Here is a 13,204-nt window from a genome sequence, read left to right as displayed (position 1 = left end):
AAAAAAAAAAAAAAAAATAAAGCAGCTGTTATTTGGAAAATCCGAGTAAATTTTGCGTGAAAATCGAATCGTCGCGTCGATACGTATAACGTATCGTTTTTGGGAATTATTATTGTTTTCAATTTTACGGAACAATTTTTTAAATTAAATTTTCAACGAAAAAAAGAAAGTTACGACCGTATACGATTTGAATTGCATCCTTTTTAACGCGTCCGAGATATTTTCGTGGTTTTATCGAATTAATCGTCGAATTCAAAATGTCAAAATCACCGCATCGTACGCCGCGATGTACGCGACTTTGTTTTTAATTCGTCGAGAATACGGATATCCAATGACTGGAATTGCAAACAAAGTTAGAACGCGGAACGCACATATATCTCGCGGGACCGGATTTCGAGTATTACATATATATACATATACATGTTATATATATGTATATATATGTATACGTATATACACACATATAATGTACATGTATATATAGTCAACGCGTATAATAGTCGAAGCAATTCCGTGTGTGAAACTAGCGCGTTTCCTCTCAATTCCGATGTAACAAAAGACGCAATAACATTACACAGATCGCGGAAGAATGCGGGCAACAAAAAGAAGAAACTAAACACCACCTCTCACGACCGAAACAAAACAAAAAAAAACAAAGAGAGAAAGAGAGAGAGACGCGTGGCGCGAATCCTTACCAGCATAATGGGTATCTGCGAGATATCCTGGCCCTTGAGCTCCCTTATCACGTCCCAGATCGGTTGTAGCTCCTCGAAGCTTTGCCGCGAGCACACCGAGTACACCAAGATGAACGCGTGACCTTTGCTTATGTTGAGCCGCTGCATAGCGGGAAACTGATGGGATCCCGTTGTGTCCGTAATTTGAAGTGTGCATATGTTTTTGTCGCAACTTATCACCTGAAATTTCACGGGCAATGACCACGCTAACGTTGACTCAATCGCGCGATATAAAATCTTTCGATCCGAGCTTAGCTCAGACGACTTGACCCTTTACCTTCCGAACTCGATTGATTTCGCTCAATCGAATTCGATCTCGGGAGTCAAAGTCTGATCATCGTCAGAAATTATTTTCGCGCGATCTCATCGACGACACTTCTCGTCGCGGCACACAGCGAGAAAGTCCCACCAGCATTTGTATATGTTTTATAATTGTCGTATGTCCATCGTATGCTGTACATTACAAATGTACAAATACGCGTGGATGTGTGTGCGCATGTGCGCATGTGTGTGTGTGTGTGTGTTTATAATATATTGTAAAATTACTGCAAAAATATAAATTTATATAGCCGCGAGTTGTTGATATAACCGGATTACCGTGTTACAATCGATGATGTTATTTTGGATGGTTGTTTTGCCAGTTGCTTGAATAATTAATAAGCTCTTAACGCACCCGTGCGTTATTTTGATTATCCGCGTTATCGGTATTATGAAAATTGTGTGCGTAAAAAACACAAAAAAAAAAAAAAAAAAGAAAAATCGAAGAGGCTTTTCACATGTAGGGGAGACTGGGGCTGGTTGTGACACGGGTAAAAAGTTACAACCTTAAATTAGCGATGAAAAATAATTGCAACAACGATGACGTTACTGACGCGTGTGACGCGTGACAATTGTCGCGTTTGTCTCTTTTTAGCTTTGTAATGTAGCACTTAATTTTAATCACTAATCAAAGGTTGTAACTTTTTACCCGTGTCACAATCAGCCCCAGTCTCCCCTATAAAAAGCGGCATAAACTCAGTGCAGAAGTTGATTGCGATAATTTATAAATAATCTTATTGCGCGTGAGTGAGATGCGTTTAGAAACGATATTAATGTGCTGTAATGAGAGCAATTCGATGTGTGCATTGCGGTCACAACCGTAAAGTGACGAACATAAAATTGCCGCAATTACGCGACCGTGTGTGTGTTTGCTCTCGTAGTACATATTTTTTTTTTTTTCAGCATCAATTATTATTATTACTAATTTTCGCTTTAATCGCGACTATATGTGCTACAGGCGTGCTATCCCGGATAATTTCTCTCTTGTTGAAAGCTGCAAGGTAATTTGCAAATTTAACAATTTGATTCGCACACGTCATTTCCATATTATTGGCCAGATACACGCCGAGAGTGGAAATATTAAATTCTCACATGACAAAGTTATCACAATATGTGTACATCCCCGACGAATATATATATCGCGCGCGTGCGAGACACGAGGACGTTCAATTAATCGTTAAATCGCGTCTCCCATATGAAAATTACTATATATATATATCCGACATACACATATAATCAAATAGGATAAAATATCTATTTTTATAACGAGCTATAATTGACCACGAAATCTATATAACTTTGTGTAAATACACGCACAAAGGTGCGCGAATGAAATAATTTGTAATTAAATTTTTTTTAATTATTTTCTATTGACAACGAATTATTATAAACACACAGAGTTTTTTCTACGAAATTTTTTTTAATCGCGATCTTCTGAGATTATTTTTCTCCGTCTCGCTTCAATTTTATTTTCCAAGAAAACACGAAGAATCAGTCGAAAACGTTACAATTTATTATCGCGAATAAAAATAACAAACAAACAAGTAATCTGTAAATGAATTATTCATCGAGTCGAGAAAGGCACGCACGCGGGTCACATTTCTAACGAATTTATCTCTCCGCGAGAAAAGTAAAGATCGAAGGGATGCGGCATTTGAAGGGTTGGCGCGGCTACCGCCGGTGTCGCAACTGCGGCCGCCGGCTCACTTACCTGTCTGTAAGTGTCTTCAATGGTCGGTATGTAGGACTCGCGAAAGGATCCTTTCACAAAGCGAAGCACGAGGGAACTCTTGCCAACGCCGCCCGCCCCGAACACAACCACGCGGTAGTCGTTGCTCTGCTCCGGCATCCTGACATCTGCTGTCCCGCCGACGTTAAACTTTCCCGGCTGCTCACGGGATCTCTTGTGTACGCGTGGAGGGTGGCGAGAGACCAACCAAGTGACGCGACGAGAGGGAATGAGAGTGCACGCCGAGAGACACCGCTCTCCTCACTACCCCTCGATCACCGCCCCACCTGCAGCAATAATGCAAACTATAGACACTGTAGATGTTTCGAAGAGAATTTACCCTCCTTTCCCTCCCCCCCCTCCCCCCCCATCACCCGTGTCCTTTTAATTGATCAACTTTAATGCACACGTTTTTCCTCACGGGAAAACACTAATAGATCGTGCATTAATTATCTCGTTTCTCGTGTTTTGACGCGCATATCCGCACGACATCTTTCATTAAATTTGTAACAAAATAAATTGCATCGATTCCCTTATCCGAGCGAGTGCTCGATATATTCTTCTCGAAGAAACACAGACTCAGAAATTGGAGTGCGTGAGAACTCTGTGTGTGTTACACCGGAAAATAACAATCAGATGATTTTTCCAAACACCTCACACATAAACACAAGATGCCATAAGCCTCCGCTCTATCAGAGAAGCGCTTCTCGCCCACGCCGTTAATAATCTGAACCGCGAAAGGTTACGTACGTTCTCTTCCGCGCATATCTCGTGACGTGTATCTCTTCTCGATGACGACATCCACGAAGCCGCATCCTATCGCGTGTACCTTCCCTCCTACCGTCCACCCCTCCCTCGTATATGCGGCTTCTCTGTCCTTGTTATCTTTCGCTTCCCGTCTTTATCGCGAGTGTGTTTTCCCGGTCCCCCCTCCTAAATTCGTTGTATTTATACGCTAATGTGGTTATTTCCCAGAAGTTACTTTTCTAACATTTCGAGCACGTAAAAAGGCGTATGACGCAATTAAACCGGCCGGCAATAATACACCGGATGCAATCACCGGTCACATCATCCGCCGTCGCGCGCGATCGTCGAGATTCTTCTTCCCTTTCCCCCTTCAGAGACTCCGATTTCTCTTTAATTAAGAGAGAAAACACGCAGCAATTTCCATCCGTGTTACAACCAACTTTTCAATGTTACATTACATTTTGTTTTTGTGTTTTCTTGCAAATTTTTATTTTCCTCATTTCTTTTCTTTTTTTTTTTTTCCTACTACTCTCCTACCCCTCTCTACAAAGTAGATTTTTCCACGTTATTACTGAGAAAATGCGTTTTTAATTTTCCGTAATTACATAAATTCTGTTCCTGTCACTCACATCCTCCGGCGCCTTTTTACAATTGTTATCTCTGCTCCTCTTCGCACTCTCTCTGAGACTATTCTGTACTTTATTTCATTTCAAATGCACTTTTCCTTTTTTTTTGTTTTTTTTTTTTTTTAAGCAACGCGCACGTTGAAAGAACAGAGATGTAAAAAGCTGAAAGAAAGTAGGTCTGTTTGTCTTAGCAACACGTTCTTGCACTTCGTGCATTTAAGATGAAATCCTCCAGTGCGCTATATAGATTGCGCAAAAAAAGAAGAGAAAAGCTATCGGAGGAGTACAGAGGAAAATGATGTAACTTAAAATAGATCAAAAAATAAGGCAAAATAAACAAGAGAATTTATTGATCTCCTTGAAAACGTTGAGATTCGAAAAATGTGGAATAGTTTTGACGTCACCGCGAGGGAAGAGTCTCGGAGTCTTTTTCATTTTACTACGTGCTCGCGTTTCTTTCTCTCTTTCCGCGCGACCGACAATATAATTTATTTATTACACGAGTTGCAACATATAATATTCAAACTTAAATCAAACGACATTTTTCTCAAATATAATGCGTGTGTAACAATTTATAAGAAAAACGGCTACGATCACCCGTGTAAAAAAAAAAAAAAAAGATTATCGTTGAATATCAAGATACGTCACACACACACACACACACGTATTCGCGCCCCGTATATAACGCAATTGCACCCGATGCGAAAATATCACATCCCCGTTCCCTCCTGCCCCAGAATTTTCGTCCGAATCACACAAGCTCTCCGCTCGCAGTGCATATAAAAAAACACGATTAACTACACACACACATACACATACACACATTGCCGTGAATAAAAACAGAGTAATTTCGATCACATTCTTCAAAGTTTTAAATAACAGAAATAACTTTGATAAGCGCACAAACAGCTCGGCTGCTGAACGTTGCCCTTTGCAAAATTGATATCATCAGAACGCGCGACATTTTGAGGCACGTATTGACACTGTGTGTGCACAGAGCCGTCGAAATACATTCGCCAAAATTAACGATCCAAATTTCGACGCGCTATCAAATTATTGAAGAACTCCGTGAGAAGTTTTTACACTTGCTTGAAAAAAAAAAAAAACCACGATATACTCACAATACAACGCCACTTCACTTCCGTCCACACATTCCGCGTCAACCCGCGAGATCATTCCGGCACACACATTTCTGTTAATTAAAAAAAGATAAGAAAAACAAAACGAGAAGAACAGACCCAGCGAAGTGATTCCGAGATTGGAAATTCGTCGTCGTGTTAAATCGGCGCGACGCGTTTCGTGCTCGAACTTGGTCGCGCGACGATCACACACGGGCTCTCGCGATTGCGGCACTCGCGGACAAACGTCACGAGCATTGCACCGCGGTGTGAAGATGCGAGAAAAAAAAAAAAAACGCGAGATTTTTACGGAAGAACGAAGGAACTGAGCGAGAGAATTTTAAATGTGTTAAATTGTCTGACGGAAAAATATATATATATATATACCTTGTGTTGCTCGAGCCGAGAGAAAGAACCTCAAGAGTTCGCCAGGGTTTCGTTTTGTTTGTTTGTTTTTTTTTTCTTTTTTTTCCGGAAACTGAAACGGAGAAATCCTCTTCGATCGCGCGACGGTCACGCACAAGATGGTCAACGACTACACGGCGAGAGAGACGGCGGCCCGATCGTCGTCCGTGTCTTGCAACCAGTCGTCGCTCGCAGTTGTGTCAACTCGCGCTCGTCGCGCTTTATACGAGTGCGTAAAGTGCGTGGGTGCGTGCGTCCGCCACCCCGGGCGGCTAATGCGCTCCGACACGACGTACTCTTCTCTCGTCCGCCCCGTCCGTCACTCTCTCTCTCTCTCTCTCTCTCTTTCCGTCTCTCTTCCGTTACGTACGCGTTACGAAGGCGAGTTGCAACGAATGAACGCGACGGAACTAGGGGCTGTGCGCCTGCCGAACGTCAACCCCCTGAAGTACGTACCGCACTACCACCACGTCGCTCTCTACCTAACCAGAGCTTTGTATATCTCTTCGCGCGCGCAACGCGCCAGCTACGATTATCGAATGACGACCGATTGGAACTTTTTTTCTCTCTCGCGGACACTGACTTTTCGAACGAAAACGCAACTTTTCGACGATCAATGCGATTTTTCTCTACGCGCTCTTTCTTCTCTTTTCCCTTTTTTTTCTGTTTTCTCTTGTTTTCTCACACAGAGCCGCGCCTCCGAATTCTCTCGCACGATTTCTTCTCGCGGACGAGAGGCGCGCACCCTTCGCGCGTGCACGTGCGTGTGTTCCCGTCTGTGTGTGTATGTAGTAAGTCCTCTGTAATACACCGCGCGCATTTACCGCGACTGAAAAGCGCCACACGGAAAATCAATAGCGCTTTCGTGTGTGAGGGTATGCGCGCGTGACGAGCAGTGATGTCACCCAACGAGTGGGCACCCCCCGATTTATCTGGAGCTCAACGTCAATTATAATATTCCACGCGCTGAATAAAGATAGAACTTTGATCAAAAATTTATGGTCGCGTTCCGCGAAGTGGGAATTTTTTCTTCCACGCAATAATCGTGCAAAACGGAGGGAAAATCGATTTGGTTTAGACTTTTGTGTTCGGAAGTTTCGCGAAAACTGAGACTCGCGAGATAACTGGTTTCTGTTTTTTTTTTTTTTTTTTTTTTTTTTGCGGAAACAGATCAATCATCCGGCTCGTCATATCTTTCTAATGAAACCACTCGTCGTTTTCATGAAACGCTTGGACACACATACTCGACTCTCTCTGCAGCTTCTGGTGAAGTATTGCGCGCAAGCTGCAAGTGGCCTACTTGAGAGAGATTCATTTTTTAATAAAAAAAAAAAAAAAGAAAAAAGAGAATAATTGTAAATACATTGCAGGTGTATGTACATATGTATGAGATTTATTGGTCATTGTTTTTTTATGTTGTTTTCTTGTATAAATATATCGTACAAAATAAATAACGAGAAGAATTCTGCAATATCCTTGAAAATGCACATAAATACTTACACGTTTAACATCAATAATTAATCTTATCGATTAATATTATTATACACACCGGTGTAATAATTAATTACACTTTTTCTCACTTCTCCGATGATTTCATTAGTGGGTTTTTGACAGTGGCATCAATGCCTTCGCACTGAATGCTGTCATAGGTCCATTTGCGATTATTTCTGAAAAAAAAGTGACGATTCAAACAAATCAGAAGACTCGCCGCGAAGACTCCACCAGACTCTTATTCGAGAGACAGAGGAACGTTCTTATTAAAAAAAAAAACAAACAAAAGAAAAAAATACCTGCATTCATGACCGCATTTCGGAGAAGAGCACTTGGGACACGGAACGTGGCATCCGGAACAATCCAAGTTCAGACAGTCGCAGAGATCATCCCCCGTTTGCGCGAAGTAACCCTTTTCGTCGTGCAAGTGCTTCCTGTTGGTGTGATACAATCGACGATACAACTTGCGTTTCTCTCTTTCGCTGTGCTCCGGATCGAAGTTTCTCAGAAATTTTTTGCTCAGATTGTCCACGGCTTTCTGCCTCGAGCCTCGTGTGCTTTTCTAAACAAATACACCAAGTATACACGAACGATTACTGAAAATGATCACATGAACGTTTTCATTGAACAAATCCAACACGGCGTACGCTACTCACTCGCTCGCCACGTGCGTTACTCTGAGTGCTCGACGCGGAGCTGGATGTTGCTTCCATTTTCGTCTTTCGTTCTTTCTGCATTGGTGCTGATTCGTTGTGCTTACGAACGTAAATTAAATTGTTCACAAATTGAAATAAGTAAACAAAAGACGTAGTACCGCTTGTACTTTCGACAAATCAACATTGCACGAAACATGATCAGCTGATCGGCTTGCCTGTGAGTTTGCCGCTCATCATGACACAAAGATGATGTGAGAGAGAGAGAGAGAGAGAGAAAGAGGGGATTTCTGTCGCTCTATTTGCTGCGTTCGGCGAAACAAGTTGTTTTGTAGCAATCGAACGTTTGTTTGGCTCTTGCTCTCAGAACCAACAAATCAACATCGAATAATGACAAGACGAGAACTCAGCAATTGGTCCGAGCTTGAACGCGGCCAATGAATATTGGAACGCAGCCTCAAGTCGCCATCGCAATCACGTGACTCGTCTGACTTTTTAGTTGGCTAAAGGACTTCAAACTTCCGCCCACACGCCAATCTGCGATAAAAATTTTATTCACGTGACCCGTTTTTCGACGTCCAGTCTTACCAACTTCGGTTTATGATTGGAAGCTTTCCGTTTTTGCTTCTGTTTACATTTTATTTTCGTGCCCGGTTCGATTCGTATCTGGTAAGTTGATGCCAGTTGGTATTGTTCGAAAAAATATTGAGAGAAAAGTTGTACGCGAGAATTTAAAAGTATTTAACCAGAAATAAATGAGTAACTAGACGCAACAGCGACATGTAGCAAGTAACAATATATAAAGCGAAGTGTGCGATAAATTCAACTTGATACAGTTTTGTTGCAAGCAAAACCATATGTGCCAACGACGATCTCTGTAACATTTTTGTCCAACGCGTTTGTAACAGTTTCAGAATAACATCAGATAAACGTGCAACTTGTTACATATATTGGAAATGGAAACGATTGAAAGACCTGAGCGATCGATTGTCGAATATTATGCGGAACACGAGGGCTACAAGTGCGGTTATTGCAAAAGCCCCGACACAAACGTTAGTCATGGTGAGGTCACAACACACACATGTTAACATTTCGACTGTTAACTTTATTCTCGATAGCTTTGCGATATTCCAACGTTTCAATTGGATTTGTTGTTCTTATTGCAAATTGTATGTTTGAATATAAAGTAAAATGTTGGATAAGTGATAACAAATACTTGTTTATTGTCAGGACTATGGGCACATGTGTTGACGGTGCAAGATTATCAATGCCTAATAGACAGAGGATGGAGACGAAGCGGCTGCTATTGTTATAAACCTACAATGAATCAAACCTGCTGTCCACAATACACAATTAAGTAAGTAATAACATTTTTATTTGAAACATGATTGAACGCTTAATATAAAGCTATAATTAAATGGGATGAGTCATATTTGAAGCACAAGAGAGATAACAATATATTATGTATATATATATATATATGTAAATACTGATTTTTATAGATGCGAAGCTTTAGATTTTAAGATATCGAAATCTCAGAAAAAGATCTTAAAACGTATGAGCAAGTTTCTAAGAAATGAGTTGACTAACAGTGATGCAGATACAAGAAGAGATTACCATGATAATATAGGTATACACTTTAGAATTTTACAAATAAAACAATTTTACTTTACCTTAAAGAATTGTTATTATATCAAACTTTTTTTATTGTTAATAGATATAAATAACGAAGTACCAAATTATTCAAAGCATCTTGCTAAAGCTCAGAAAAATGCGTCAGAAATCCATGTTTCATCCATTGATGATGAAGTTAATGGAAGATTATCTATTGATTCGGCAAAAGCCAAACCTGAGTGTTCTAAGAAGTCAACTTCTGTATTATCTATTGATTCAGTAAAAACCAAACCCGAGTGTTCGAAAACTTCAACTTCTGTATCAAGTAATCAGGAACAGCTGAACAAATCTTCTAATAAAAATACTCTACAGAAAATTAGAAGTGAAATTACCGATGCAGTTCCTTGCAAGAAAGCAAAACTGTTGCGAATAGAACGTAAGCAGAATAAATTGTTAGCTCAAGGTAAATCTCAAAGTGAAATTGAGAGCATTATGAAAGAGAAGAAACAACAGAATTGTGTTAAGACTGTGGAGGAATTATTTGAGGAAGTATTGCAGGGTGGTGTGAAAAAGTTGGAGGTAATATAATCGAACTGTTTAACGTCAAAAAGCATCATTTATTTTACTTGATTCTTATTTGAATCAAAATAGTGTTTTTACTAGTGGTCCTCTTTTCTCCAATTTTTATTTTGTACAATAAAACACAAAAATGCGATAACAGCAGCAAATAGTTGCTAATTGTGCTGGCATTAAAGGCGCAGTGGAATCAACACACATTTAAACTATTAATTACTTTTATATCATGAGTTTTTCAGATTTTTTTGATTATATTTTTTATCTACTTATAAACTAATCGCAATAAATTTATGTACTTCATAGTTACTCGCTTCGTTATCCAAAAGTAGATTTGTGTTAAGATAATGACTTTTATAAGCTCAAACTGGTTCGAACTGCGCCGATGAGCTCCGAATATCAAAAGACCTCGAAAAAATCATATGAAATTTATAAAAAGTATCAGACCACGATACACGGGGTTCCGGCTGAGAAGGTCACAGAACAACAGTACACAAGATTTCTCGTAAAATCGCCGTTGCAGGTAATTTTACATAAATCCATCAGCAAATCATCTGCAACAGAAGCTATGCATAAGATGGGACATGCATGCTCTGATTGTAGAGATACAAAAACATTACATGCATATTGTTTTAGTTGATTTAATGTAGAATTATACAAGCTATATGAATAAACAAAAAGAGCTTATAATAACTATACGCTTTTGTTTCAAGTTTTATTTGGTTTTTACTGTTATAAATAATTCAGTGGCTCTCAAAAAATATAATTATGCACATTGTGGAAGTTAGAAAACTTTTTTAGTTGTGTACAAACCTATAATGTAAATAACTGATTGGAGCAAAGTGGACCTTATATCTTTTAGTCGAGATGAGAAAAATTGTAATTCACATTATTATTGCTCAACAATGATGCTGCTCGATTTATCAGATAACTATTAAACTTTGCGTGTATATTTTACGTTTACAAATGTTTTTTGTAAATTTGTCAGATGAAATTGGTGAGAGTGATGTCAGATGAGTTTCTTAGCAATTTTGATGTGAGCGCTAATCTTTATAAAAAATATCAAATGGCAATTCACGGCGATTCACCAGACGAATGTAATCAAACGTCATTCTACAATTTTCTTGTAAAGAGCCCCTTACAGGTACACTTTGTATCTAATCGCTTTGTACTTGATCTTGTTCTCTTTGAATGTTATAAGAAAAATAGTTTTAAAAAGCGTTTTGTGCGTATAAAGAAGAATATTTGCTTATGTTATGTTTATGTTCTGTGTGTGTTTCGTAAAAGCATGAAGTCTATAATCTGATAACAACATTGATTCATTCAGAGCGTTTGATAATAGTCTAATTTTCATTACAAATATAAAGCGAAAAAGTAGCAAAGTAACGTTTTATTTCCTAGTCTTGGATACCCAATAATGGTCCACCTCAAGGATACGGTTCTTTTCACGAGCAATACTGGTTGGATAACGAATTAATAGCTGTCGGAGTGATAGATATTCTGCCGTTGTGTATTTCCAGCGTTTACTTCTTTTACGATCCAGCATATAGTCAACTTTCTCTGGGAACTTTCAGGTTTTTATCTCTCGAAATATATAATTTTTTTTGTTTTTTTTTCGACAAACACACGATCTGATTAAATGCACAAATAATTTTAATCAATAATTTTTAATTTATATGTTTCTTTATTTCAGTTCTCTGAGAGAAGTTTACTTGACGAGACAGTTGAACAAGGTTGCGAGCGATCTGAAATACTATTATATGGGCTTTTACATTCACACATGTCCAAAGATGCGATACAAGGCCAGAATGCGACCGTCGAAGCTTCTGTGTCCGGAGACATATGTATGGTGTGACATTGAGCCTTGTCTAGCCAAATTAGATAAAACAAAGTACAGTTGTCTAAATGATGATCGTTATGCCTGTGATATAGATGGTGATGTCTACATGGATGATATCGATCAGGTACATATTTTTTTTTAGATTCTTTGTATGTTCTAATCGCGCCTATTCATGATGCATCGATCACTGAACTTGTTTTTGTTTTGTTTTAGGTGCTGATTTTGTTCAACCAAATTGCGATGTCGTACAAAAGATACAGGGAATACCAGAAACCCGGTCAAGTAGTACAATATGACAACGAGGATTTACACGACGAGGTGAAGGAGTATGCCCGTTTAGTTGGACTGCCACTCGCGCGAAGAATGTTGCTCTATCGTCATCGCCATCTCAGAGAATAATCACTTTATATATGTTAAAATGTCAGACGATATATTTTGAAATAGATTTTTCATAGAAGATTCTTTTCAAAAAGATAAAAACAAAGTTTGTTTTTTCAAAAAAAAAAGATTTTACAACAGATCAAGAGATAAGAAATTATTTAAAAAAAAACATTATTTTTTTTTTAGAAATTTATTGCTGAGCACATTTTGTTTCAACAAGATTATCAAAACCGTCGAGATAATGTTAGACGTTAACTGTGTTAAAAATCCGTCCAATATGACGGATAAAGTTTCTCAAAAAGATAAAAAGTTTTTTTTTTAAGACAAAAAACGTTGTTTAAGAAAAGATTTATTTTTCTAGCACTTTTATTTTTTTTTGTTTAGAAATTACTTGTTAAGTAATAGTTATGTTTTCACAATGTATTTGATCAAATATGTTATTTTCAAGATAACAATCTTAGACAATTGTTTCAAGATGACAGTGTAGACATTAACCGTATGTTAGAAATTCATTACATGACAGATGACAGATTACACATAAAATTGCATTCATATATCAGATAATTATTGTATTGTGTTAAATAAAACAACTACACAAAGTTGGGTAAAAATTTTTTACATTTATTGTATTACGCTTCCTTTATTAATTTTAATTTATCACAACCTGTCAATCTTACACGTAGGATGTCTTACTTTTCAGTAGGATGTCTTACTTTAGTACATCCGATGTGCGTGTCAATTGTAAAGATAATGAGATAAAATGAGGAACATGAAGTTTTAATAAACAAGATATAGAAATTTGTGAAAAAGTTTGAGAAAACAGTTGTCGTGCACACATGTAAACTTCAATAAAATTATACAACGCTAACAGTTTTAACAAATATTTAAAAATTGTATTTGAAATATTTATCTCAAATATTTAACAAATTTCAAAACGTTCTTAGCGCAAATTTTATTTTTATTCTAAATCTCGCA

At 38.2% G+C, this 13,204-nt stretch overlaps 3 protein-coding genes across 8 annotated transcripts in view; 1 reads left to right on the top strand and 2 right to left on the bottom strand.

Moving 5' to 3' along the window:
- The window catches only part of LOC109857870 (GTP-binding protein Di-Ras2), a 7,225-nt gene extending 831 nt beyond the window's left edge, over positions 1-6,394 (bottom strand). The window contains exons 1-3 of one of the 3 annotated variants that reach the window (XM_020434627.1): positions 5,660-6,394; positions 2,764-3,068; positions 696-914 (exon numbers count right to left, since the gene is read on the bottom strand). In XM_020434627.1, the coding sequence (XP_020290216.1) occupies positions 696-914; positions 2,764-2,901 (357 nt within the window). In that variant the 5' untranslated portion in view covers positions 2,902-3,068; positions 5,660-6,394. Of the gene's footprint in view, positions 1-695; positions 915-2,763; positions 3,069-3,531; positions 3,554-5,275; positions 5,479-5,659 lie in introns of those variants that run through there. The other 2 variants (XM_020434628.1, XM_020434629.1) reach the window with 2 other exon arrangements.
- Positions 6,395-7,075: 681 nt separating this feature from the next.
- Positions 7,076-8,230, bottom strand: LOC109857883 (ARL14 effector protein). Its single transcript, XM_020434652.1, has 3 exons — positions 7,825-8,230; positions 7,468-7,730; positions 7,076-7,344 (listed from the first exon to the last, which is right to left on the bottom strand). The coding sequence occupies exons 1-3, from the start codon at positions 7,903-7,905 to the stop codon at positions 7,254-7,256; spliced, it is 435 nt and encodes a 144-aa protein (XP_020290241.1). The 5' UTR covers positions 7,906-8,230; the 3' UTR covers positions 7,076-7,253.
- An 88-nt stretch (positions 8,231-8,318) lies between these two features.
- On the top strand, positions 8,319-13,147 carry LOC109857882 (arginyl-tRNA--protein transferase 1). Of its 4 annotated transcripts, none has more exons than XM_020434646.1 (10): positions 8,319-8,490; positions 8,730-8,883; positions 9,052-9,178; positions 9,324-9,451; positions 9,539-10,014; positions 10,370-10,531; positions 10,997-11,152; positions 11,410-11,582; positions 11,702-11,972; positions 12,062-13,147. In XM_020434646.1, the coding sequence occupies exons 2-10, from the start codon at positions 8,778-8,780 to the stop codon at positions 12,245-12,247; spliced, it is 1,785 nt and encodes a 594-aa protein (XP_020290235.1). In that variant the 5' UTR covers positions 8,319-8,490; positions 8,730-8,777; the 3' UTR covers positions 12,248-13,147. The 4 variants fall into 4 exon arrangements, with proteins under 4 accessions (XP_020290235.1, XP_020290236.1, XP_020290238.1 ...); XM_020434647.1 differs by lacking the exon at positions 8,319-8,490 and adding an exon at positions 8,497-8,632; XM_020434649.1 differs by lacking the exons at positions 8,319-8,490; positions 10,370-10,531 and having other exon boundaries at positions 8,497-8,883.
- Positions 13,148-13,204: the final 57 nt, after the last annotated feature.

Source organism: Pseudomyrmex gracilis, unplaced genomic scaffold (assembly GCF_002006095.1).
Source record: "Pseudomyrmex gracilis isolate BER0280 unplaced genomic scaffold, ASM200609v1 scaffold_177, whole genome shotgun sequence".
In the NCBI taxonomy this organism is placed as follows: Eukaryota; Metazoa; Arthropoda; class Insecta; order Hymenoptera; family Formicidae; genus Pseudomyrmex; species Pseudomyrmex gracilis.
This window is presented reverse-complemented; position numbering and strand designations above follow the sequence as displayed.

What these genes read in the sequence shown, in the direction of transcription:
- LOC109857883 (XM_020434652.1), bottom strand. Translation starts at nt 7,905, where the DNA reads ATGCAGAAAGAACGAAAGACGAAAATGGAAGCAACATCCAGCTCCGCG. An exon ending in GTAACGCACGTGGCGAGCGA is followed by an intron (nt 7,731 to 7,824) that starts GTGAGTAGCGTA and finishes GTATTTGTTTAG; the next exon opens with AAAAGCACACGAGGCTCGAG. An exon ending in AAATGCGGTCATGAATGCAG is followed by an intron (nt 7,345 to 7,467) that starts GTATTTTTTTCT and finishes CTTTTTTTTCAG; the next exon opens with AAATAATCGCAAATGGACCT.
- LOC109857882 (XM_020434646.1), top strand. Translation starts at nt 8,778, where the DNA reads ATGGAAACGATTGAAAGACCTGAGCGATCGATTGTCGAATATTATGCG. An exon ending in AGATTACCATGATAATATAG is followed by an intron (nt 9,452 to 9,538) that starts GTATACACTTTA and finishes TATTGTTAATAG; the next exon opens with ATATAAATAACGAAGTACCA. An exon ending in GTGGTGTGAAAAAGTTGGAG is followed by an intron (nt 10,015 to 10,369) that starts GTAATATAATCG and finishes GACTTTTATAAG; the next exon opens with CTCAAACTGGTTCGAACTGC.